The following is a 23711-nucleotide window of genomic DNA, read 5'->3' on the forward strand; positions in this document are numbered from 1 at the left end:
GTGTTCTGCATTTGGCCAGTCCTCTTTCCTCGGTGCCCTCAGCTGGGTGATGTTAATGTGCTCCCACCTCTCGCATCTGGCCATTGATAGATGCCACAGTGTGGGATGCTACTGTCAAACGATGTGTTCTTGTTTATAAGTCAGTTTCATAGTACTAGGATGTTGAGAGATTTCATTTTAGAGGTAGCTCAGTTTTAACACTAGCTCTGTCTTTGACCAGCTGTTGAGGAAGCTGGTCAAAGCTTCCTTAATGTCCTCATCTATGATAGGAGGATAATCATTGTGGCTAACTTGTGAAGCTGAGGAGGATCAAATAAATCAGTGTCTTGTAGCTTTTATCCTATTATTATTATTTTATCTGTACAACTGCCCTGTGAGGTCATTAAATGGTAAAAAGAGCAGCCCTTTTGTGAGTGCTCACTGTGTGCCCGCATCTGTGCTTTCCATGAACTATCTCATGGATGAGGCTCTGTGAGGCAAGTCCGGTAAGTCCCTTCCAAGGATGCAGAAGCCGAGTCAGGAAGTGTAGAAACAGAACTTAAACCTGGTCTTCACACTTCATGGCACGCCCTCTTGTCTGACTGTGTCACGTGTGAAGCCTGTGTGTGTTAGTTGGGATTTCTTTGCTATTAGGTGCTGTCAACCAGGGAATCTCCATTCTGCCCCAGGAGTCCTCACGCGGTCCAGGCCAGTTCATTGTGCTTTCACCCTGCCCTGTTGAGGTGACAGGCAGTGCTTATGCTCCAGCTTTTAGATTAGGTTCTGATTTTTTTTTTTCTTTTGAGATGGAGTCTGGCTCTTTCCCCCAGGCTGGAGTGCGGTGGTACGATCTTGGCTCACTGCCACCTCTGCTTCTTGGGTTCAAGCGATTCTCCTGCCTCAACTTCTTGAGTAGCTGGGATTACAGGCATCACCACCACACCCAGCTAATTTTTATATTGTTAGTAGAGACAAGGTTTCACAATGTTGACCAAGCTGGTCTCGAACTCCTGACCTGAAGTGATCTGTCTGCCTCAGCGTCCTGAAGTGCTGGGATTAGAGGCGTGAGCCACTGTGCCTGGCCAGATTAGGTTTTGATTTTAGGGGGGAAATGGATGGGTCAGTGGCTGGATAAAACAGCTTTATTGTTTTGTGTTAAAAATAAGAGTAATATAGAGAGAAGCAAGCAAGGCTAATAGATGAAGAGGGATTCTGAGCAAAAAAAAAAAAAAAAAAAAAGGAAAGAAAAGAGTAATAGATGCTTATGGTGAAAAACACAGAAGAACAAAAATAAATAGGAAATCTGCAATCAATGAACCCACACAAAACTACTCTTGACATTTTGATGTGACCAAACTCACCATTGCGTGCACACACATGGAATCATGTTACACATGTTAGTATCTAACCTGCTTCATTCAGTTCAGACATTGGTGGCAGGTTCATTTCATCATCAATTTTTTTTCTTTTTTTGAGACAGAGTATCGTTCTTGTTACCCAGGCTGCAGTGTAATGGTGTAGTCTCCGCTCACTGCAACCTCCACCTCCTGGGTTTGAGCGATTCTCCTGCCTCAGCCTCCCAAGTAGCTGGGATTACAGGTGCCCACCACCAAACCTGGCTAATTTTTTTGTAATTTTAGTAGAGACAGGGTTTCACCTTGTTGGCCAGGCTGGTCTCAAACTTCTGAGCTCAGGTGATCTGCCTGCCTTGGCCTACCAAAGTGCTGGGATTACGGGCATGAGCCACCATGCCCAGCCCATTTCATCATCATTTTAAGTGGTTACAGAGTATTCAACTGTATGGAAGTACCATGATCTATTTAATCAATTTCCTAGATGTTTTTATTTTTTTTCTGCTTGGCCACAGTTACTTATCCTTGTACCTAAATCTTTGGACACATTCATGATTATTTCCTTAGGCTAAATTCCAAGCTGGGCAAGTGCTGTGTCAGTGGATATGCATGCTTTTGGTTTTGATACATACTGCCAAATGACCTTCCAGAAAGTTTTCCTTAAACAGTAATGCAGAGTTCAGTCAACAGTGCAGGAGTGTGCAGATGCCTCACCAACTTACTGGTTCTGGATCTGATATGGTTTTTGGTTTATTGCATTCACTTATAGAAAAGCTTTCTCAAAAAAAAAAAAGTATGAAATAACAACTCTTTCTTTACAATAAGGTAATGTCACTGCTATATATTTGCAGGGAAATTCTTAAAAGTGACTTGGATATGATTTTTTCCCTTCTTTTAGATAGTACAAAAGAAAATAACTTCACAGATTTATAATTGGCATTTGCAGCTTGGGTCATTACGTTTAGTATTGGGGGCAGGATTTGGTGTCATCTATGAATTGATGCCTGAGGAAAAGGTGTAACACCTTTAGTTCATAGATGACATCGACTCCAGATACGCAAGGGAAAAGCACAGCAAGGAATCTTTTTTGTCTAATGGGTCTCTTTTCTCTTAAAACAGGAAAGATGCAAAGAATAATGAAGTGTCCTTTTCTCAAATTAAGTAAGTCTCTCAACTTATTAGCTTTATTTTAGATCCTCCCTTCTGTTCAGTGACTATCTGTAAAGAATTTTTGAACTTCCTGTCATTTTTCTCCATTGGCACATTTTGACCATGATCATCAGGAAGTTTTTGCTAGCTCTGTTTTCTGCAAGGAATCTATGTTTTATTAGTCTCCTGAAGCCAGCTTCCTTTTCATGTTCTACTCTTCTACCAATAAATACATACTTTTTGATTAAAAATGTCAAATAGGTTATCAAGATCCAGGGGAGAGAAGAACTTACTTACAGTCACAAAACCAATTAGTTACACAGTAGGGTCTAGAAATCAGATCTCCTGATTCATATTTTAGTGTTTTGTGAATAATGGAACTCTGACTTTTCTCTTGCCAAATTATACCCTGGGTTTTGTTGTTTTGGGAAGATGTTTATTGTCATCTCTAGAGTATGAATGAATGAGTCTTTCTAATTGCTTATTTTTTTCTTTTCCTTTCTATCATGAAGACCTAAAAAGTAAGTAATCTCTTTATTTTTTTTTAATAACTAGTACTTTTCTATTTGAATATGGATTTCATTGAATGTAAAAAAGTCCTGATAAGTTTTGTTTTCTTAGATCTAAGTTAATCAGAGTGGAGAATTTTGAGGCCTACTTCAAGAAGCAGCAAGCTGACTCCAACTGTGGGTTTGCGGAAGAATATGAAGTATGTGGCTATAAATACTGTGTTTTTAATTGTGTCAGCTTCCAACCCAAGCTGCGGTCCGAGGAGAGTTCGTAGATGGGTGTCAGGTAGCTGAAAGGACACTCGAGGGACTGTAGGCAGTTGGTACTTGGCTTTATTCTCTCTCCTACAGAGTTAGCAGTGCAGTTATATTACTCACAGACAATAGAGGCTCAAAGTCAGGTATGAGCTCACACAAACAGGTTACATTAAATGGCTAATACATGGGGTTGTGGACCTGCACTCCAAACCTGCTGTGTGATACTGTCCTGGATGTCTGCCTCAGCCTACTACTGACAAACACAGTCACTTTCCTTACAAATTGGCTTATGTTTTTCCTGAGAGTTAGAAAACTGTTATAGAAACTAGGAATTCAAGTCAGGGAACTATTAGCTAGGATACTTAGGAAACTATATGAGCTACAAAGAAACCAAATGGACATGTAGAAGTCTGGGGCTTGACGATGGTGTGGCCCAGGGTGGCTCGTGAGGCTCACGTGAAGGCCTACAGAAGGACTTTCTTGGCCGGTGTCTACCTTTCAGTGCCCCATGCTCTGCTCCAACCAGCCCAGCAGCTCTGCTCCAACCAGCCCAGGAACTAGCCCTTCTCAGAATGTCCATGTATGCTTGTCCTCCTGTGCTGCCCTGTCCAGCATCTCTGCCTTTACTCTCCTGAAATCCTGCCCAGCACTCAGCACAGTGCACATGCTGCCTCCTCTGTGGGCTTTCTGGGATCCCATTAGGAGGACGTGAATTCTGTGTGCTAAGACTTCCTTGTTTCCTCTGTAACGTGTTGCTTGTTACCAATATTCAGCATTTCTTTAATTCTGCCTTGTTGTGATATTAGTTTTTTTTTTCTATGTATACCTCTCCTCCAGGTTGCAGCTGCTTGAAGGCAAGGGTTGTCCTTTTTCCTATATTCTGACCTCTGTATTAGTTTCCTAGGCTGCCATAAAAAAGCACCACAAACTTGGAGGCTGGAACCACAAATCCCAAATTAAGGTGTGGGCAGGGCCACACTCCCTCCTCAGCCTCTGGCAGCATCCTTTCTCTCCTCAGCAGCTTCTGGGAGCCCCAGACATCCTTTGGTTTTGTGGCAGTGACACTCTCATGTTTCCCTCTGTGTTCACATGACTGTCTCCCCTCATGTGTCTATGTCTCTTTGTCTCTTTTCATCCTATAAGGACACCAGTCATATAGAATTCAGGGCCCACTCTGTTCTATTATGACCTCATTTTGATTTGTTTACATCTGCAAAGAGTGTATTTCTGAATAAGATCCCACTCATAGGTACTTATTAAGAAATAAGGTACTAGGGGTGAGAAATCCAACATATCTTTTTGGGGCACAATTTAAGCCATATCACCTCTAGATTTCCACTTTGTTCTGTTGTTACCAGAACACCACGGGTTTGGTCTAGGTCCTGCTCATTGCCTTATAGAAAGCCAATCACTGAGGCAACAAGTATTGCCAGGAAAGAAAGCTTTAATTGGGTGCTGCAGCCAAAGAGATGGGAGCTCAATCTCAAATCCATCTCCCTGACTGACTAAAACTAGGGGTTTATCTATCAGGAAAGAAATGTAACAATGTGTAAGAAAACAGGAACTAAGGAGGGACAAGGAGGCATTGAGTGCAGTGATCTGATGAGTTTCAGTTCTTTGATACTTCCTGAAGATCCTTTCCTGAGAAAGGAACTCAGATAAAACAAATACAAGTTTCAGGCTTTAATAGCAGAAGGATAAATTTCTATGTTTATCCAAAAGCAACTTGTCTATGGGACTATTGGGCTGGTTTCGCTGTCATATGCTATGCTAAGTATGAATAATATTTGAAGACTAAATAAATGAACACCTCATTTATTTTGTTTTCAGGATCTGAAACTTGTTGGAATTAGTCAACCTAAGTATGCAGCGGAATTGGCTGAGAATAGAGGAAAGAATCGCTATAATAATGTTCTGCCCTGTAAGTTGTTTTATCTGCAGCATCTTCTCTTTTTTCATCAGTGGCCATCAGGTCTCTAACTGGAGAGGGGAAGGAATCAGTGTTCTAAGTAACCACTTCCATAATCATTCATTAGTCACTTACTCCCACAATCATCCATTAGTCACCTACTATGTGCTAAGCACTATATTTAGGTACATTCTATTTAATTTAATCCTCACAACAGCCTTATGAAGTAGGTAGTAGAATATTCATTTTGCAGATGAGGAAAATGGGGCACAGAGTGGTTAGGTGATTTTTCCAAGGTCACACAGATAGTGACAGGAAAACTAGATTTTGGACTAGGTCTGCCCATCTCATTGAGGGAAACGGCCAGAGTCTGTGTTCTTCACCCTTCTGTCTCAAAGCTGTTTATTTCAATTCTATAATTCTGGAATGAAAGTGAGCAGAGGGAGACAGACAGGGAGTCACACTTTCTGTGTCTAGACACATGGGCTGAGTGAATTCCACAGCTAAGTATGAATTATATTTAGCTTGTTTCCTGTTTTTGAGAATTGACAATGTCTGCATCATAGTCAGCAGGGATAATAGTAAATTGAGTTTGAAATGAGAATTATTTATTACATCAAAGCATCAGATGAAATGTAAACACTTCTCTATGGAAAGTTGATCATGATCTCTCTTTTGGGTGGGGATTAGGACGCAAAGAGGAATATAAGTAGATTGTAGCTGTGTTGTGATGTAGCTCAAATTGATAGACTGCAGATAATTTTTACATCAGGATATCGTTGTCTTTATTTGAAGCTGTGTTTTTCATTCCTGGACTAAAACATTAAGTTCTTTTTAAATTTAGCATTTTCTAGTTCCTGGGTTCTTTCTCTCCATTCATCCCTCTGTACTTGACAAGGAATATTGGCCCGTGTTCTGAGGGAAACGCTTTTAAAACTAGGCTGGGGGACCTGCCTCAGTACTGCCCTTTTAAGAGTAACTCGGGATTATCGGCCTCTTCTTATGAATGTCTGTGGAGAGTCTCAGATCTGGAGTGGGAGCTTGGAAGTGGGTGTTTGAGTATTGTTTTTATTGGGAAGCCTTTAGGCTGAGACTCAAGTTAGTACTAGACTTACTTGATGTTAAGTGAAGTTAAGCACTGTGATGTTATTTTGTCCAGAGGAGGGTGAGGAAGTACAGTCAGAGACAGGGAAACTGAGGTGCTGCTGCTTCTGGCTCAGCCTGACACTTGCACTTCTAAGGTTATGATTTCATCCCTTGAGTTGGGCAAGTTTGTGTGTATGCTTTTGAGATGATAATAATATTTCTAAAACATATAATTCTGTGTTGTAGATCCGACCACTTATAGCGGTCTTATACATTCAATTTTTTCTTGAACTTGGCACTCTCTTTTTATATCGACTTGTTTATATGAGAATAGAGGCAGAGTAGCGAGGTTAACCTAGGGACCTACCGTGTCCTAGTGGAATGGGCACTAGATTTGAATTTTGACTGCCCCTTACCAGATACATGGATTTGGAGATGTCACTTTATAGCCCCCAGTTTCCTTATCTGTGAAGCAGGGCAGAGGCTTGTAGGGTGGTTTTGAGGAGTAAACAAAATTGTTTAGCATGTTCCCTCATGTTAGCTCATGGTAGATACCTGAGGATGCTAACAGTTAACAGGTTCATTTTATGTGAGAAGGCATCTGGTGTGGTTAAGCTCTTGGGCCCTGGTGTCGGGCTACAGGTTCAGATCCTGGCCCTGCCACTCGTTAGCTCTGCTCTGGCAATCATGTGACTTCTCTGTGCCACGGTTACATAGAGCGATCACGAGGATTAATGAGGTGGTCTAAGTGAAATGCCACGCTGTGCCTCTTCAAAGGCAAATCCCAGTGTTGCCATTTTGAATTTCTTTTTGTTCTGTTTTGTGTCCAAATTTACTAAAACATTTGCTTATAATGAGGACTTTTTTCTTTTCATGTCACAGATGATATTTCCCGAGTTAAACTTTCGGTCCAGACCCATTCAACGGATGACTACATCAATGCCAACTACATGCCTGTAAGTGGGAGGATGATCTCACAGCACTGGCCTGCTTTAATGAAATCTTCAGAGCACTTCGCTTTTCTTGCTGTTTCTTTGAGGTTGACTATGTTCTTTCCCATTTTTAGGGTTACCACTCCAAGAAAGAGTTTATTGCCACACAAGGACCTTTACCAAACACTTTGAAAGATTTTTGGCGTATGGTTTGGGAGAAAAATGTATATGCCATTATTATGTTGACCAAATGTGTTGAACAGGGAAGAGTAAGTATCTTTTTTAGTTTTTAAAATTTAAAATTACATTAAATTAATTACTTTTTATTGTGGCGGAAGGGTATCTTAAAAACCATTTGTTTCTTTAAAAAAAAAAAAACTCAAACATTAGCACTTTATTCTTAGAAACTTGTTTTCTTTTTTTCCCTTAAGAGAAACATTTAAAAACGTTTTTAAGCAAATTTCATTTTGTTATTATCTTTTTTTTTTTTTTTTTTCTGAGCTGGAGTCTTACTCTGTCACCCAGGCTAGAGTGCAGTGGTGTGATCTCGGCTCACTGCAACCTCTGCCTCCCACAGTCAAATGGTTCTCCTGCCTCAGCCTCCTGAGTAGCTGGGATTACAGGCATGTGCCACCACACCTGGCTAATTATTTTGTATTTTTAGTAGAGACGGGCTTTCACCATGTTGGCCAGGTTGGTCTCAAACTCCTGACCTCATGATCCGCCTCCCTCGGCCTCCCAAAGTGCTGGGATTATAGGTGTGAGCCACCATGCCCGGCCATCATTATCTTTTTTTGTGGACAAATACCATTGTCTTCTATTTGTTATGTCGCTGCTGGAGTTAATACATGGCAGGAGTGGGTTAGTGCTGGGGAAAAATCTCCCAGGCCTAGTGCAAAATGCTTGTTCACAGTGTGGCTCTGTCCTTCATTGCCCCGTGAACATGGGAAAGCTCATCACGCCTCTAAGCAATCAGCTTCTTCATCTGTGAGATGAGAGTTTTCATCATTTTGGTGATTTTCAAACTTAGGTTGAACACTGAACTTCCCTGCCTCCACCCCAGCTTTTTTTTTTTTTCTTTTTTGAGACAGGGTCTCTTCTGTCAGCCAGGCTGGACTGCAGTGGTGCAATCATGGCTCACTACAGCTTTGAATTCCTGGGCTCCCTCCCACTTCAGTCTCCTACTAGCTAGAACTACAGGTGTGCACCAGACACCTGGCTAATTTTTTTTTTTTTAAATTTTTAGTGGAGGCAAGGTCTCACTGTGTTGCCCAGGCTGGTCTCAGACTCTTGACCTCAAGTGACCCCCCCCCTTCCTTGGCCTCCCAAAGTGTGTGAGCCATTGCACCTGGCCTGGAACTCTTTCTTTAAGCAAAATCTCAGATTTATCCCTGGATAAGCCTCAGCAGCCCCTTCTCTCCTATGAGGTCCTGAAATCCCTCTGCTGCTTCCATCAAAGAGAAGATTTTTTATAGTAATAAAATTCTGTATTTCTACAAATTGATGTGAAGAGAACTGAAAAACACATGCTAAGCTCAGAAACGCTGTGCCTCAGGAATGGGACTTAATGTTGCCTTGTGAGTTGTTGTTAAGTGTAGGTGCATTGCTTGAGGAATAGGAGTTGACTTCTTAAGCCAGTGGATCTCAAACTTTAACTTCCATCAGAATCACCAGGAGTGGGGTTCTACGCTCAGAGTTTCTAATTCAGAATTGCATTTCTGCCAGTTTCCAGGTGATCCTGCTGCCGCAACTCTGGGGTGTACACTTTGAGTGGTCCCCGGTGATAGTGGGAGCCCATCAGGCATTATTTCTTTTCTTTTTTTTTTTTTTGAGATGGAGTTTCATTCTGTCACCCAGGCAGGAGTGCAGTGTCATGATCTCAGCCCACTGCAATGCCTCCCAAGTAGCTGGGATTACAGGCATGTGCCACCACCCACACCCGGCTATTTTTATTATTTTTATTTTTAGTAGAGATGGGGTTTCACCATGTTGGCCAGGCTGGTCTCACACTCCTGACCTCAGGTGATCCACCCGCCTCGACTTCCCAAAGTGCTGGGATTACAGGGGTGAGCCACTGCGCCCAGCCCAAGCATCATTTCTTTTAATGTTCTTTATTTCACTGTAAGCTAGCAGATGTTTATCCAGCCCCTGGTATGTGTCAGGTCCTGTGCTAGAGGCTGGGGATATGGAGGAGGGAAAGATAACAGAACAGTAAGAGATAACAGAGCAATGAGAGATGATGCCCATCCTCATGTTGCTTGTGATAGAGGGTGGGCTCCTTACCCTCTTCTTGAATCAGGAGAATAGGTTGTAGGAGAAATAAAAGCATTTTTTAAATAAATGCAAATAGGCTGGGTGCGGTGGCTCACATCTGTGATCCCAGCATTTTGGGAAGCCATGGCATGCAGATCACCTGAGGGTCAGGAGTTTGAGACCAGCCTGGCCAACATGGCAAAACCCATCTCTACTAAAAATACAAAAACTAGCTGGGTGTGGTGGCACACACCTGTGATTCCAGCTACTAGGGAGGCTAAGGCAGGAGAATTGCTTCAACCTGGGAGGCGGAGGTTGCAGTGAGCCGAGATCATGCCACTGCTCTCCAGCCTGGGCAACAGAGACTTAGTCTCAAAAAAAAAAAAAGAATGCAAATAAACTTTATAATACTGTTGAGTCCAGGGCCTTATACGTGAAACATTCTTATAAATCTATCTGTTAGATAAATAAAAATGACATAATTACATAATGGAGAACATGAAGATGAATTTAAATGGTCCCTTGTTCATCTTAAGTCAAGATTGAAGTGGGTATTACTGACCCTGGGTGGATGGGGAAGGGAGCTAGTGTATTTTCTGCATTAGATACCGCATATGTGTTCTTTCTTTCCTGTAACAGCCCTGTGAGGCATTATGATTTATAGATGGGGATACTGAGGCTTGGAGAGTTTAAGAACTTGCCTACAAGGTAGCAACAAAAATACACCTGGTAAGAGGCTGGGCTGGGAATCAACTCCGTGCCAGTGTGTATCCAGATCCTGAGTTCTTTCTTAGAAAAATACAGATCCCATAGCCAGAGTCAGAATCTCTGGAGAGAACCCAGGAATCCCTTTTTAAACAAAACAAAGCCAGGCACAGTGGCTCAGGCCTGTAATCTCAGCACTCGGGGAGGCCAAGGTGGGAGGATCACTTTATGCCTGGAGTGCAAGAGCAGCCTGGGCAACATAGTGAGACCCTATCTCTACAAAAATACAAAAAAATAGCTGGGTGTCATGGCACATCCCTGAAGTCCCAACTACTCAGGAAGCTGAAGTGGGAGGATCACTTGAGCCTGAGAGGTTGAGGCTGCAGTGAGCCATGATCATGCCACTGTATGCTGGCCCGTATGACAGTGAGACGGTCTCAAAGCAGACAAACAAACAAACAAACAAACAAACAACTCACAAAACAACTCAGACTTCTCAGGTGAGTCAGATAATCAATTAGCTTTGAAAACTAACAACAGTAGAGCACACCTTGGAATATTGAGTATGTGTGTTTGTTTGTGTGTGTGTATGTGTGAGTGTGTGTGAATGCATGTGTATGTGTGAGTGTATGCATGTGAGTGTATGTGTGTATGTGTAGGCATTTGCCTTGGAGAGCTGGCGTGTCCTGGTTTTTATTTCTCTTCACATCTGCCCACCAACTTTATAGAAATCAAAGGTCCCAGAATGATTTAATTTGACTGTCTTTGTTGGTCTGTGTATTTGTATTACAACTGATGTGTATCTGAAAGCCTTGGGAAAAAGTCGTCATTTCTTCCAGCTGCCTGGGGTTATGGGAGAAGATGAGGTCAGTGAACAGTTGTGGAGTGGCAGGTCAAGGGACAGCTGCTGCTCCGCTCTAAATCGATTTTCATGCAGAAACCCGGGCCTAGTGTAGGCAGATCCGATTTTTAAAGAGAAAATAAGTCTAGATTTGTATGAGGAATTTTAAAAGAGTTGGCAAGAATTGTAAATTGAAAAAAAGAAAAAACAAACCATTCTGTTAGGCGCTGTGGTGTGTCCTTAGACCCAGCTACTCGGGAGGCTGAGGCATGGGGATTGCTTGAGTGCAGGAATTGGAGGTGGTAGTGTGCTATAATCACATCTGCGAATAGCCACTGCACTCCAGCCTGGGCAACATAGTAAGACCCTGTCTCTAAAAAATAAAATAAATCAATTCTGTGGGTCAAACAAAACCCAACTAGAAGGGTCTGATCCCATCTCCGATGCCAGTTTTCAATAGCTTGTCTCCCTTATGGGGTTTTAGTGATGGGAGATGGCATGATCTGAGTATTTTTATAAAAATGCAATTTTGTTGCAGACCAAATGTGAGGAGTATTGGCCCTCCAAGCAGGCTCACGACTATGGGGACATAACTGTGGCGATGACATCAGAAATTGTTCTTCCGGAATGGACCATCAGAGATTTCACAGTGAAAAATGTAAGTAAGAAGTCGGGATTAATTGATCTCATGTAATTACTGTATGTGAATTTGTGGGTGATATGTTTTACATTGATATTAGCTAGTATGTTTTCCTATGCATTGAGAAATGTTTTGATCCCTTCTTTACAGAACAGAGCAATCCATATGCATGTATACTCCAAGGCAACCCCTTAGCTTGACTTTCCTGGGAAATTTACTTTCTTGGGAATTTCCTGGGTCATTCCTGAATAAAATGAATCATAAGCAGGTGGCCCTGCATCAGAAACTCTTTCCTTTCTTTCCACTTCCAGCAGACTTGCTCATAGATTTTACAGAACAAACCATAGCCTTTTGGATTATTTGGTTAGAAATATGGCATCAGGAGCAGCCACGTGCTGTTAGGAGTCATTGATAACAGTTACATTAATAGGATTCCAGGGCATATGCACATGGTCTCCCTTCTCCTCAAGATTTACAAAAGCAAATCCAATTAAATTGTGCAGGCATTCTAGGAAGTCAACTTTATGTGCCTTTTTTTCTTTTTTCAAGGATGCTTTGAAAATAGAGGCAGTGCCATGAAACAGCATTGGTATCTGTTGATGGGTGTGTACGTTGGTATAACTCTTTGCTGTTTATATCAGAGGCCTAAAAATGTCTATTCTCTCTCTCTCTCTTTTGGTGTTCTTTTTTTGTATTTTTATTATATTTTAAGTTCCGGGGTACACAGGCAGAATGTGTAGGTTTGTTACATAGGTATACACATGCCATGGTGGTTTGCTGCATCCATCCCCTCATCATCTACATTAGGTATTTCTCCTAATGTTATCCCTCCCTAATCCCCCCAGCCCCTGTTACCCCTCCCCTAGCTCCCCTATCCCCCAACAGGCCCGGTGCGTGATGTTCTCCTCCCTGTGCCCATATGTTCTCATTGTTCAACATCCACTTATGAGTGAGAACATGTGGTGTTTGGTTTTTTGTTCTTGTCAGTTTGCTTCCAGCTTCATCCGTGTCCCTGCAAAGGACATGAACTCATCCTTTTTTATGGCTGCATAGTATTCCATGGTGTATATGTGTGGCACATTTTCTTTATCCAGTCTATCATTGACGGACATTTGAGTTGGTTCCACGTCTTTGCTATGGTAAACAGTACTACAATGAACATATGTGTGTTTGTCTTTATAATAGGATGATTTGTCATCCTCTGGGTATATACTCAGTAACGGGATTGCTGGGTCAAATGGTATTTCTATTTCCAGATCCTTGAGGAACCGCCACACTGTCTTCCATAATGGTTGACTTAATTTACACTCCCACCAACAGTGTAAAAGTGTTCCTATTTCTCCACATCCTCTCCAGCATCTGTTGTCTCCAGATTTTTTAATGATCGCCATTCTAACTGGCGTGAGATGGTATCTCAATGTGTTTTGATTTGCATTTCTCTAATAAAACATCTATTCTCTTCGATTTGCTGGTCTGAAGTTTGAGACTATCAAAAAGGCTTATTCAGAAAGATGAGTCTCAGCATTATTTATAATAGAGGAAAACTTTGGAAACCATGCAGACATCTAGCTTTTGTAGAAAGGATAACTCAACTATGACTTGTCTGCTTATAATATCATTATTCAGCTATTAGAAATAATGGGCCAGGCACGGTGGCTCATGCCTGTGAGGCTGAGGTGGGCAGATTGCTTGAGCTCAGGTTTGAGACCAGCTTGGGCAACATGGTGAAACCTTGTCTCTACAAAACCAAAACAAAACCCCAAATTAGCCGGGCATGCCGGTGTACACCTGTAGTCCCAGCTACTCGGAAGGCAGAGGTAGGAGGATGGCTTGAGCCCAGGAGGTCAAGGCTGCAGTGAACCAAGATTGCTCCGCTATGCTCCAGCCTAGGTGACAAAGCAAGACCCTGTCCCCTCCCCCCCAAAAAGAAATAATGGATGGGTAGACTATGTAATTACCACAGGAAATGGCAGGATGTAATGTAAGAGAAGCATTTTAGGAGATGAAAATTTATGCGTATTATGAATAGTGCATAAAAGGAAAGTCAGGCAGTAGATTTAATGGAGTTGAATCTTGAATCTTTTGAGTGGGTAGGGGCCTTCGTGGGTTAGGGTCTAGTTTATGACATTATCCTTGAAGATTCCGTAAGTCATGGATAAAAGTATGGTATATTAAGTTCTAATTCTTTGCCAACTGCTGTGTCTCAAAGGGTCTGGCCTCAGTATTTCAGCTCCTCCTCTGGAGATGCCATCAAAGCTGTTACCATGCACTGATCTGGCCACCTAAATAATGCAGCTCACAGTAGTAGAAAAATGTCATGCTTATTTCTATAGATGCTGCTCATTTAAACTGACTGGTTTCTTCTTGGTTGCCTCCACTGCTTGGGGCTTACCCTTGCGGAGGGGAATTTTGGGTGGAGTTGTCTACATCATTTAAAAAAATTGCTATTAAATAATAATTATTTTTTATTAACTAAACTCCAGACTTTATTCAGATTTCATGTTTTTCCACTAAAGCCTTCTTTTGTTCCAGGATCTGATCCAGGACACCACATGGCATTTAGTAACATGTTGTTTTTTAATTCTACAAAATGCATGAATACATTTTCTTTTTGAAAATTGAGAACATTGCAAATCGAGCTAATGGCATCCTTTGACTACCACCCCTAACCTGAGCCCCTTTGCCTCTCTGTGAAGATCATACTAAGTATAACCCTCCATGCTGCTCCCTCTTGCTCTCCCCCTCCTCCTGTTTCCTGCTCCACTCCCTTCCCCTCCCCTCTCCCTCTCCCTCCCTTTTTCTTCCTCTTCCCCTACCTCCATCTCTCACAGCTGGTTTCTGTCTTTGGATCAGTACTTTTGGTTAAATCTGTGAATGTTGACTTTATCTCTGATGAGGTCTTCCAGCACCTCTCCCCTCATTCACACTTTTTTCCCTGCTGTTTTCCAAATGTTGAATACTGCAAATTCATTGTTCTTATAATGAATATACATTTGAAAAAATGAGTGTCAAAGGGTGGCTGTCATAAAGGGGACAGAAATGCCTGCAGTGCAGATGTAGGTCTCATAGGTGCGGTCATTCCCGGATATGGACATAACACGCACAGCTGAGTCAGGGTCAGGACATGCCCCAGCTGGGGTGGGCTTCTGGTGCTTCAAGGTATATATGCTTTGGCACGAGGTGGGGAACCAGTCTGTGTAATAATGAGCTCTGTTGACTTCCAGATGTTGTAATGCATTTTTTTGGGGGGAGTCCTTTCTCAGCTCCCTCCAGTTCTAAATATTTGCATGGTGCTTGGTAGTGGCCTGTCACTATTTGTTTCTCTAGGGGACATAGTGAATTATGAGGCCATTCTTGCCCAGAAGGTGCTGATGATCATGGTTGTATTTGAGTAAATTATTTTTGGTTTTTATGGTCAGTGACATTTTCAGAGGGGCTTGGGGCTGTGGTTCATGAAGCGCTAAGGAGGTGCAGATGTAAGAATGTGAGTTCATTATTGACAGGCAGCTGTGGCAGGAAGGGAAGGATCTGAATGCAGAATTGGAGGATGAGGGATTTCTGTTGCATCTGAAATTGGTGTCGGGGAAATGACTTCACTTCTGTGAATCTCTGCTGCCTCATCTTTAAAGGGGGATAATAAACTCTCCTTCTGGGGCATATTGTGAGGGTTTGATGAGCAAGCACTTTATCAGCTGCTGTGCAAACGTAAAGTTCTAATCTGTAGTCATTATGACTCCTGGTTGGTACTCAGGCTCTGCTTGATTTCCCTTGCCTTTTTGATGTTGTTAGGCAGCCTTTCTCTCTGGATCTAACACATTTTCTTGGCTTTTAGATCCAGACAAGTGAGAGCCACCCTCTGAGACAGTTCCATTTCACCTCCTGGCCAGACCACGGTGTTCCTGACACTACTGACCTGCTCATCAACTTCCGGTACCTTGTTCGTGACTACATGAAGCAGAGTCCTCCTGAATCGCCGATTCTGGTGCATTGCAGGTACACAGATGGCGCGTCATGTGCGACAGATTTCAAATGTCATATGTATTTGTGAGCACTTTCCAAAAGCAAGGCCTAAGAGGGAATGTAATAGGCATTTACAAATTCAGGAAAGGTTTGGATAAGGAACCATGGACTTACTCCCTAAGCCCTGAGCTTCCAAAACAGAGGTTGGCAAACTGTAACCCATGGATCAAATCGGGTCAGCTGCTGTTTTTGTAAATAACATTCTATAGGAACACAGCACGCCTATTTATGTATATATTGTTTATGGTTGCTTTTCTGCTACAATGGCAGAAAGAGACCATATGGTTTGCAAAGCTGAAGATGTTTACTGTCTGGCCCTTTATGGAAAAAGTATGCCAACCCCTTGCAATAAGAAGTTAGCTTTGAGCTAAAGGAATTAATTTAGGACAGAAGACAGGAGTGGCTGTGTGGCCCAGTGGGAAATAAATTGATAGAACATGCCATCCTAGGTTACGGTGGCAACTTGAATGGGACTGAGATTGAAGAAGCTTGAGCAAGGGGTCGTATGTGTGGCATTTGACTCAGACGTGAGTTTGCGACTTAGGCCCCAGTCCCAAGCTGGTGCTGTCTGACTTGCTGAGGTTTCCATTGAGCAAATGTATACTGGTCCTGCGCATTGCCCTCAAAGTATGACAGCGAAGGAAAGCAAGATTACCTACGAATGGGGAACTCTGAGTGGCTCGCCGTTGAGGTAACCCACCGTAACTGGCTGATTTCCCTTTTCTCTCAGTGCTGGGGTTGGAAGGACGGGCACTTTCATTGCCATTGATCGTCTCATCTACCAGATAGAGAATGAGAACACCGTGGATGTGTACGGGATTGTGTATGACCTTCGAATGCACAGGCCTTTAATGGTGCAGACAGAGGTGAGGCCAGGATCTGTATTTGACATTCTGTCCTTCTCTTCCTTTTTCTTTGAAGTGGAGTCTTGCTCTGTCACCCAGGGTGGAGTGCAGTGGCTCAATCTTGGCTCACTGCAACCTCTGCTTCCTGGGTTCAAGTGATTCTCTTGCCTCAGCTTCTAGAGTAACTGGGATTACAGGCATGTAATCCCAGCTAATTATGTATTTTTAGTAGAGACGGGGTTTCTCCATGTTGGCCAGGCTAGTCTCTCCTGACCTCAGGTATCTGCCTGCCTTGGCCTCCTGAAGTTCTGGGATTATAGGCATGAGCCACCGTGCCCAGCCCTTTCCCTCCATTTTTAAAAGGTTGCATTGTGTCATGCATTTGTGTTAAAATATGTCATCCTTCCAGATCTTTCCGGCCCTTGGCTGTGAACTAACACTGGATTTCTTTGCAGACTGTAACCTGATTTGGGATTAAATTACCCAATACAAGTGATATAGTAGTGCTGATGTCAGTAATGGAACTACAAACTGAGATAGTGTGAGGATTCTTTACCTTGCTGCCTGACTCATTAAATAATCTTAGGACATCTTTGAACTTTGGCTTCTGGTTCATAAAACTGGTATTTTTTGGCTGGGCGTGGTGCCTCACACCTGTCATCCTAGTACTATGGGAGGCTGAGGCAGGCAGATCACCTGAGGTCAGGAGTTCAAGACCAGCCTGGCCAACATGGTAAAACACCGTATCTACTAAAATAGAAAAAAAAAGGAGCCAGGCATGATGGTGGGTGCTTGTAATCCCAGCTACTCGGGAGGCTGAGATGAGAGAACCGCTTGAACCTGGGAGACGGTGGTTGCCCTGAGCCAAGATTGTGCCACTGTACTCCAGCCTGGGTGGCTCAGAGAGACCCCGTCTCAAAAAAAACCCCAAAAACCAAAAAACAAAAAAACTGGTATTTTTCACTCTTTGTTTCTAAGAAGGTCTGACTATCTTTAAAATAAGCAAATGAAACAAACTCATCAAACATCAATAATATGACATAGCATAATGCTGCTTAACTGTTAATACAGCAATTTATCTTCACCTAGCTGTGTAAATTTTAAAGAACATCAATTATTATAGCTACAGAAGCGTGACTGACCAGTGGAGAATATGAACGCTTAATCTCTACCATATTTTCTAGACTACTGTTGGATTTGGTTTCACCCAAAATGTTACTGAGAAGCAGCATTTTTGAGGCATGTTTTCAACAGAACATACTGCGAAGTTGCCTTTCTCAAAGGGGTGAATGTTCCTTGACCAGGATGAGAGCAGAATATTAATTTTGTATCAGGCCTTCGTCCTGTACCGATTTAGAACTCTATGAATATGTGCTGTGTTTTTTAGTCTAGCAGGGAATGTTCTAGACGCCTGGGTACATTGTGTGCTCTGGGGTGAGCTTGGTGGTTGTGGTGGAAAGAGTGAAGTTCACCTCCTGTGTTGGTCAGAAAAGAGATTTTTCTTTTTTCTGCTATAATTATATAAAGTAGTATTTCTCAATCTTTTATCCTTTTTTTGAGAAACATGGAAATCTTATACCTGCTCCTAGAGTCTAATCTCTTTTTTTTTTTTTTGAGGCGGAGTTTCACTTTTGTTACCCGGACTGGAGTGCAATGGCGCGATCTCGGCTCACCACAACCTCCGCCTCCTGGGTTCAGGCAATTCTCCTGCCTCAGCCTCCTGAGTAGCTGGGATTACAGGCACACGCCACCATGCCCAGCTAATGTTTTGTATTTTTAGTAGAGACGAGGTTTCACCATGTTGACCAGGATGGTCTCCATCTATTGACCTCGTGATCCACCCGCCTCAGCCTCCCAAAGTGCTGGGATTACAGGTTTGAGCCACGGTGCCCAGCCTGCTAATCTCTTTTTTATGTTTTGAAAACAATACTTATTCATATGAAAGCACTTAACAATTTACTTTTGTCTTACTCTTTCTTCCCCAGTCCTGCTCCCTGGAGGTAGCCAGTGTTTACAGTTGGGTGTACGTCTTTATAAGGCTCTGTATGTGTATCTGTAAACACAGAAACACACACAGACATAGACACACACAGAGCACTTTGAAAAAATTGGATCTTTTTTTTTTTTTTTTTTGGTGATGGAGTCTTGCTCTATCTCCCAGGCTGTAGTGCAGTGGCACGATCTCAGCTCACCGCAACCTCCGCCTCTTGGGTTCCAGCAATTCTCCTGCCTCAGCCTCCTGAGTAGCTGGGATTTCAGGCATGTACCACCATGCCCAGCAAATTTTGGTATTTTTAGTGGAGATGGGGTTTCGCAGTGTTGGCCAGGCTGGTCTCAAACTCCTGACCTGAGCTGATCCATTCCCTGCGGCCTCCCAAAGTGCTGGGATTACAGGCGTGAGCCACCACACCTGGCCAGATTTTGCTTTATATATGTTGCTTCTCTGTGATTTTTTTTCTCTTACAGTATCATGGATATCTTTTTCTTATTTTGAGACAGAGTCTTACTGTGTGGCCAGGCTGGAGTGCAATGGCGGCATCTTGGCTCACTGAAACCTCCGCCTTCTGGGTTCAAGAGATTCTCTTGCCTCAGCCTCCCGAGTAGCTGGGACTACAGGCATGCACCACCACACTCAGCTGTTTTTTGTATTTTTAGTAGAGACAGGGTTTCACCATGTTGGCCAGGCGCTGGTCTCCATCTCTTGACCTCATTATCTGCCCACCTTGGCCTCCCAAAGTGCTGGGATTATAGGCGTGCACCACCGTGCCCGGCCATGGACATCTTTCTGTGTCAGCTTATACTCCTTTTCCTCTCTTTCATCACTACCTGTAGATTCCGATATGCCTGACTGAAGGGTAGTCCTCCTCCAGCTCCACCTGATTATTTCCTTTTTGCCCCTCGCTTGAGCGTTACTGTTGATTATGACTCTGTACAGCCTCCCCAGCCAACACGATCTTGTTGGACATATTGTTGTTCGAATGTGTGTGTGCGTTCTTTCCTCTCCATCTCCTCGTTCCTTTGACCTTCCCCGAGACTGTGGCATTTCTCTCTGGGGAGGGGAGGTGTGGAGTGTGCGCTTCTGGTTGAGAATCATTGACGAAGGACGTCTTGCTTCTGTGATTTCAGATCTCACCACAATGTTGTTACCTCTTGAAATACGTTCACTTCCATTTGCTGTTGGGTGGGTGGGGCTTGGGAGTGGAGTTGCGGAATGACCTGTTTGGAAATAATTTTGGGTGCTAATTTCGGGGACCTGTGTTCATTCTCTGTCTCTCTCTTTCCTTTTTCTATCAGGACCAGTATGTTTTCCTCAATCAGTGTGTTTTGGATATTGTCAGATCCCAGAAAGATTCAAAAGTAGATCTCATCTACCAGAACACGACCGCAATGACAATCTACGAAAACCTTGCGCCCGTGACCACGTTTGGAAAGACAAATGGTTACATCGCCTGATTCCAAAGGAAAAACCCTTCTGGAGTGAAGCAGATGGTTGCGCCCACAGCAAAGGCCCACGCCCCGGTGTCGACATGTTTTTATATGTCTAATATCCTAATTCTTTGTTCTGTTTTGTGAGAACTAATTTTGAGGGCATGAAGCTGCACATGACAGATGACAGACTGGGGCTGTGGGGGACTGTGGGCGGGTGGGGGGCCAATCACCTGCATTCCTGATGACCAGTGGGATGAGGTCACTTTTTTTTTTCCCCTTGAGGATTGTGGAAAAACCAGGAAAAGTGAGCTATGATTTTTTTTTTTTTTTCCAAAACAGTTTCTTTTTTAAAAAAAGACTATTTTATATGATTCACATGCTAAGCCAGGATTGCATTGGGTTGAATATATTTTAAGTATCAGAGGTCTATTTTTACCTACTGTATCTTGGAATCTAGCTGATGGAAAATACCTAATTGTGGATGATGATTGCGCACGGAGGGGTCTGTGGCGCCTCTTCGGATGGGTTTTCTATTTGAACATGTGCCTTTTCTGAATTATGCTTCCACAGGCAAAACTCAGTAGAGATCTATATTTTTGTACGGAATCTCATAATTGGAATATACGGAATATTTAAACAGTAGTTTAGCATCAGAGGTTGGCCTCCTCAGTAACATTCTTGTTCTCATTTGATCAGGGGAGGCCCCTTTGCCCCGACCCCACTTCCCCAGCCCCCTGTACATTTGTGCTCCATTTTTTTCTTCCTTTTTCCTTCCCACTTTTTCCAAAGACTCTTCTGTTGTCAACATTTCAGCCCATTGGTTGGGTGAGAATGGAGACTTGAATATCACCTTGAGAATTTCTGTGGGTGGGAGTGGGAGAAGCAGAGGAATCCTACAGTGACAAAAATCTTTCTTGTCCCTGTATTATCCTTTTTCTCATGTCTGTATTTGGTATGAAGGATTATTTAAAGGTGCAATATGTGACTTAGTGATTCATGATGTTCTAGGTTTTTAGTAACGTTTTACTCAGGTTGGTATTTTATGCGTCTGTGTCCGTGTGTGTGTGTGTATGTGTGTGTGTGTGTGTTCAGAAGCGTGGCAATCTGTGAACACTTCGGTGTGAATTCGGTGTCAGATTAACCCTTCCTTCCCCAAAGTCCACTGGCTTTAGTCTCTCTCTGCCATGACGCATATCGGAATCTACTGTGTGTATATATATATACACTAAGCTCTCAAAAACAGTCATTCCTATGAATTGAGGTGTACAAAGTTTGAATTTGTATCAAAGATGTAATTATTATTTTTAAAACCTCTTTTCACTATACTGCTGCTGTAATTACTTTGATTTTTAAAATGTAGATTAATTTGTTGTTGTTGTTGTTGTTGTTGTTTTTGCTTCAAGTGTGTATCCACCAAGAATTTCAGAATTTATGTGGATTTATTTTATTGGTACATAATCTGTAAACTTCTCAAGGCATTAACATGAAAAGAATTTCTTCTTCTTTTTATTTTATATTGTGGCTCAGGTTATATTTTGAAGTTTTGAGTTTATCCTCCAATAGGCAATGAAGTAGACGAGGTTTTATGAAGGAAGAACCAAGTCCCCGGAGTCCGGTGGCTGCTTCAACAGTAACGCATCCTGCTGTAGACAGGACAGGTATGTCCTGTTGAGAATGGGAGCCGGCTGGTCCAGCGTCCTGGTCCCTCCTGCCTCTGCCACGCCCCTCACCTCACTGGCACTTTGATAACTGACCGGATGCGTTAATGGGTCTTTTAGTTCTAAAGGGTGAACCACACTTTGAAAGCCCCTGATGTGGTTTGGAGGGTGAGTGCTGGAGGCCCTTTTTCCTCCTTTCCCTTTGAGGTACTGAAAGGATGAAAAGGTTGTATCATGTTTTGGGGAGAATCTTACTTCTCAAGTGGAAATTGCACTTTTTGCTGAATCCTTTGCATTTTTTTTTGGTAGTGAGCAGTTCATTGAGTGTCAAGTCCTCAAAGGAATGAGTTGGCCAGGCTAGGTCGGGTCCTCTTGACTTAACTTCAGAGGGGGCCTTTGCTCAGTAGGTGTGAATCAGGGAATCTCTGCTGTCCTTGGGGTGTTGCATGAAGCTGAGTGTGGGTGGATTCCTCCCATGCCTTCACACTGCCTCCAACTCATACAGATCCTGGAGCGGTCTGTACTTCATTCATAGGTCCCTGTTCAGGTGGCAGTTCGGTGGGCTGTGACCCTCTCCCCTCCAATTTGTCCAAAATGACTGTGATGGGTGGCAAATCCCAGGTAGCTCCTAAGCCCTGCTCTGCCCGCGTCACTGCCACAGAGAAGTCAGAGGAAGGGACTTCTTGTGAAAAAAAAAAAAAAAAAAAAAAAATCCTTTAAAAGATTAGAATCCTTTAAAAGATTAAAGCAATGTAATTGTAAACATATTGTATAAAAATGCAAAACACAGTAACCCTCTTCCCTTCCGCCTGGTGTGGGCTTGGGAAATGGGCAAGCCGCCCCAGCAATCTCGGGAGGAAGTCTTGGGGTGGAGCGGGCCGGGATTCCAAAGGGGCAGGTCACACGGAGGTCAGGATGCTTCTCTGCATCCTGAAGAGGGCTGGGGACAGGGCCAGTGGGGGTGGTAAGGGTATTTATAGCACAGAGCTTGAAAAGGGAAGATGAATGTGTAAATATAAAGGACACCCAGGCTGGGGGTTGGTCAGAGGCAAGAGGAGGGTGCCTCTGAGCTTCTTCGATCCCTCCCAGAAACAATGAGTTAAAATTGGAAGGGTCCAATGGAATTGTGGGGATGGCGTGAGTGCCCGTGCTCAGTCTTTGACAAATGCATACAGAGAAGCAGCTGGCATGGGTCTCACTGTCAATGGAAGGGCCAAAGATGGGTGGCCAGCTGGTTTGGGGGATTTGGGCCATTGATACCATCTCCCAAGAACAAGGACTTTTTGCTTCCAAAGTCGAATCTCGTGACGATCAGCACCAGCAGGAAATGACATTTGGTGTCTGCCCACTGTGGCCACACTGTGACCTCCAGCCAGGCTTCGGCCTAATTGACTCCACTGGATTTGTGCTTTGTTGAGTCGGAGCCTCCTGGGGGTTGGGGATAGAGGGTCGGAGGTCAACTATGCAGCCAATCGCGTTTGTTTTTCATCTGTGATGAAAAAGCCTGGTTCCCTTTTGAAATCCTTGATTGTACTTATTAAGCTAAACTAGTCTTGGTGACTGATGCTGATTTGCCTCAAAAGTCTTAAGTTCTGGGTTTTCAGACTACTGTGTAGCAGTTGTGTGTTTAACATACCGTAGATTTTTCTCCCTTGGGGGCACATATGACTAGGATGTGTTGATGTGGACTCTAAACTGTAATTTTCTTGTAACTATTTTGGAATGATGCATATTTCTAATGTTTGTTATACTTGTACAGAGTATTGCTGTTGGTTGCTTTTTTTTTTTTTAAGGAAAAAATGGCCTGAAAAAAAATTTTTTTAAAGACTTACAAATACCAAATATAAAAAAAATGTCAGTGTATTATGGCTTTTGTTTCTTTCTTTCTTTTTCTTTTTTTTTTTCTTACAACGTACCAAGCAGTTTACTGGCCTGCATTTTACTTGGGCATCCTTAACAAAAACACATTTCTCTTTGGGATTTCCAAATTCTTTTAGTTTTCTAGGACTGTCGTAACAAGTACCACCAACTGTGGTTTAAACAACAGAGATTTACTTCCTACAGTTTTGGTGGCTAAAAGTTGGAGATCCAGGGGTGGGCAGGGTTGGTTTTCTGTGAGACCTGTCTTATTTTTTTTTTTTTTTTG

At 42.9% G+C, this 23711-nt stretch overlaps 1 protein-coding gene across 1 annotated transcript in view; it reads left to right on the forward strand.

The window, feature by feature from the left end:
• Nucleotides 1–23428, forward strand: part of PTPRJ (protein tyrosine phosphatase receptor type J) — a 200086-nt gene extending 176658 nt beyond the window's left edge. The window contains exons 16-25 of the mRNA XM_074401475.1: nt 2451–2492; nt 2993–3001; nt 3102–3189; nt 5078–5168; nt 7125–7198; nt 7309–7443; nt 11512–11631; nt 15446–15606; nt 16364–16499; nt 19773–23428. Of these exons, the coding sequence (XP_074257576.1) occupies nt 2451–2492; nt 2993–3001; nt 3102–3189; nt 5078–5168; nt 7125–7198; nt 7309–7443; nt 11512–11631; nt 15446–15606; nt 16364–16499; nt 19773–19931 (1015 nt within the window). The 3' untranslated portion in view covers nt 19932–23428. The remainder of the gene's footprint in view (nt 1–2450; nt 2493–2992; nt 3002–3101; nt 3190–5077; nt 5169–7124; nt 7199–7308; nt 7444–11511; nt 11632–15445; nt 15607–16363; nt 16500–19772) is intronic.
• Nucleotides 23429–23711: the final 283 nt, after the last annotated feature.

Source organism: Saimiri boliviensis, chromosome 6, assembly GCF_048565385.1.
Source record: "Saimiri boliviensis isolate mSaiBol1 chromosome 6, mSaiBol1.pri, whole genome shotgun sequence".
In the NCBI taxonomy this organism is placed as follows: Eukaryota; Metazoa; Chordata; class Mammalia; order Primates; family Cebidae; genus Saimiri; species Saimiri boliviensis.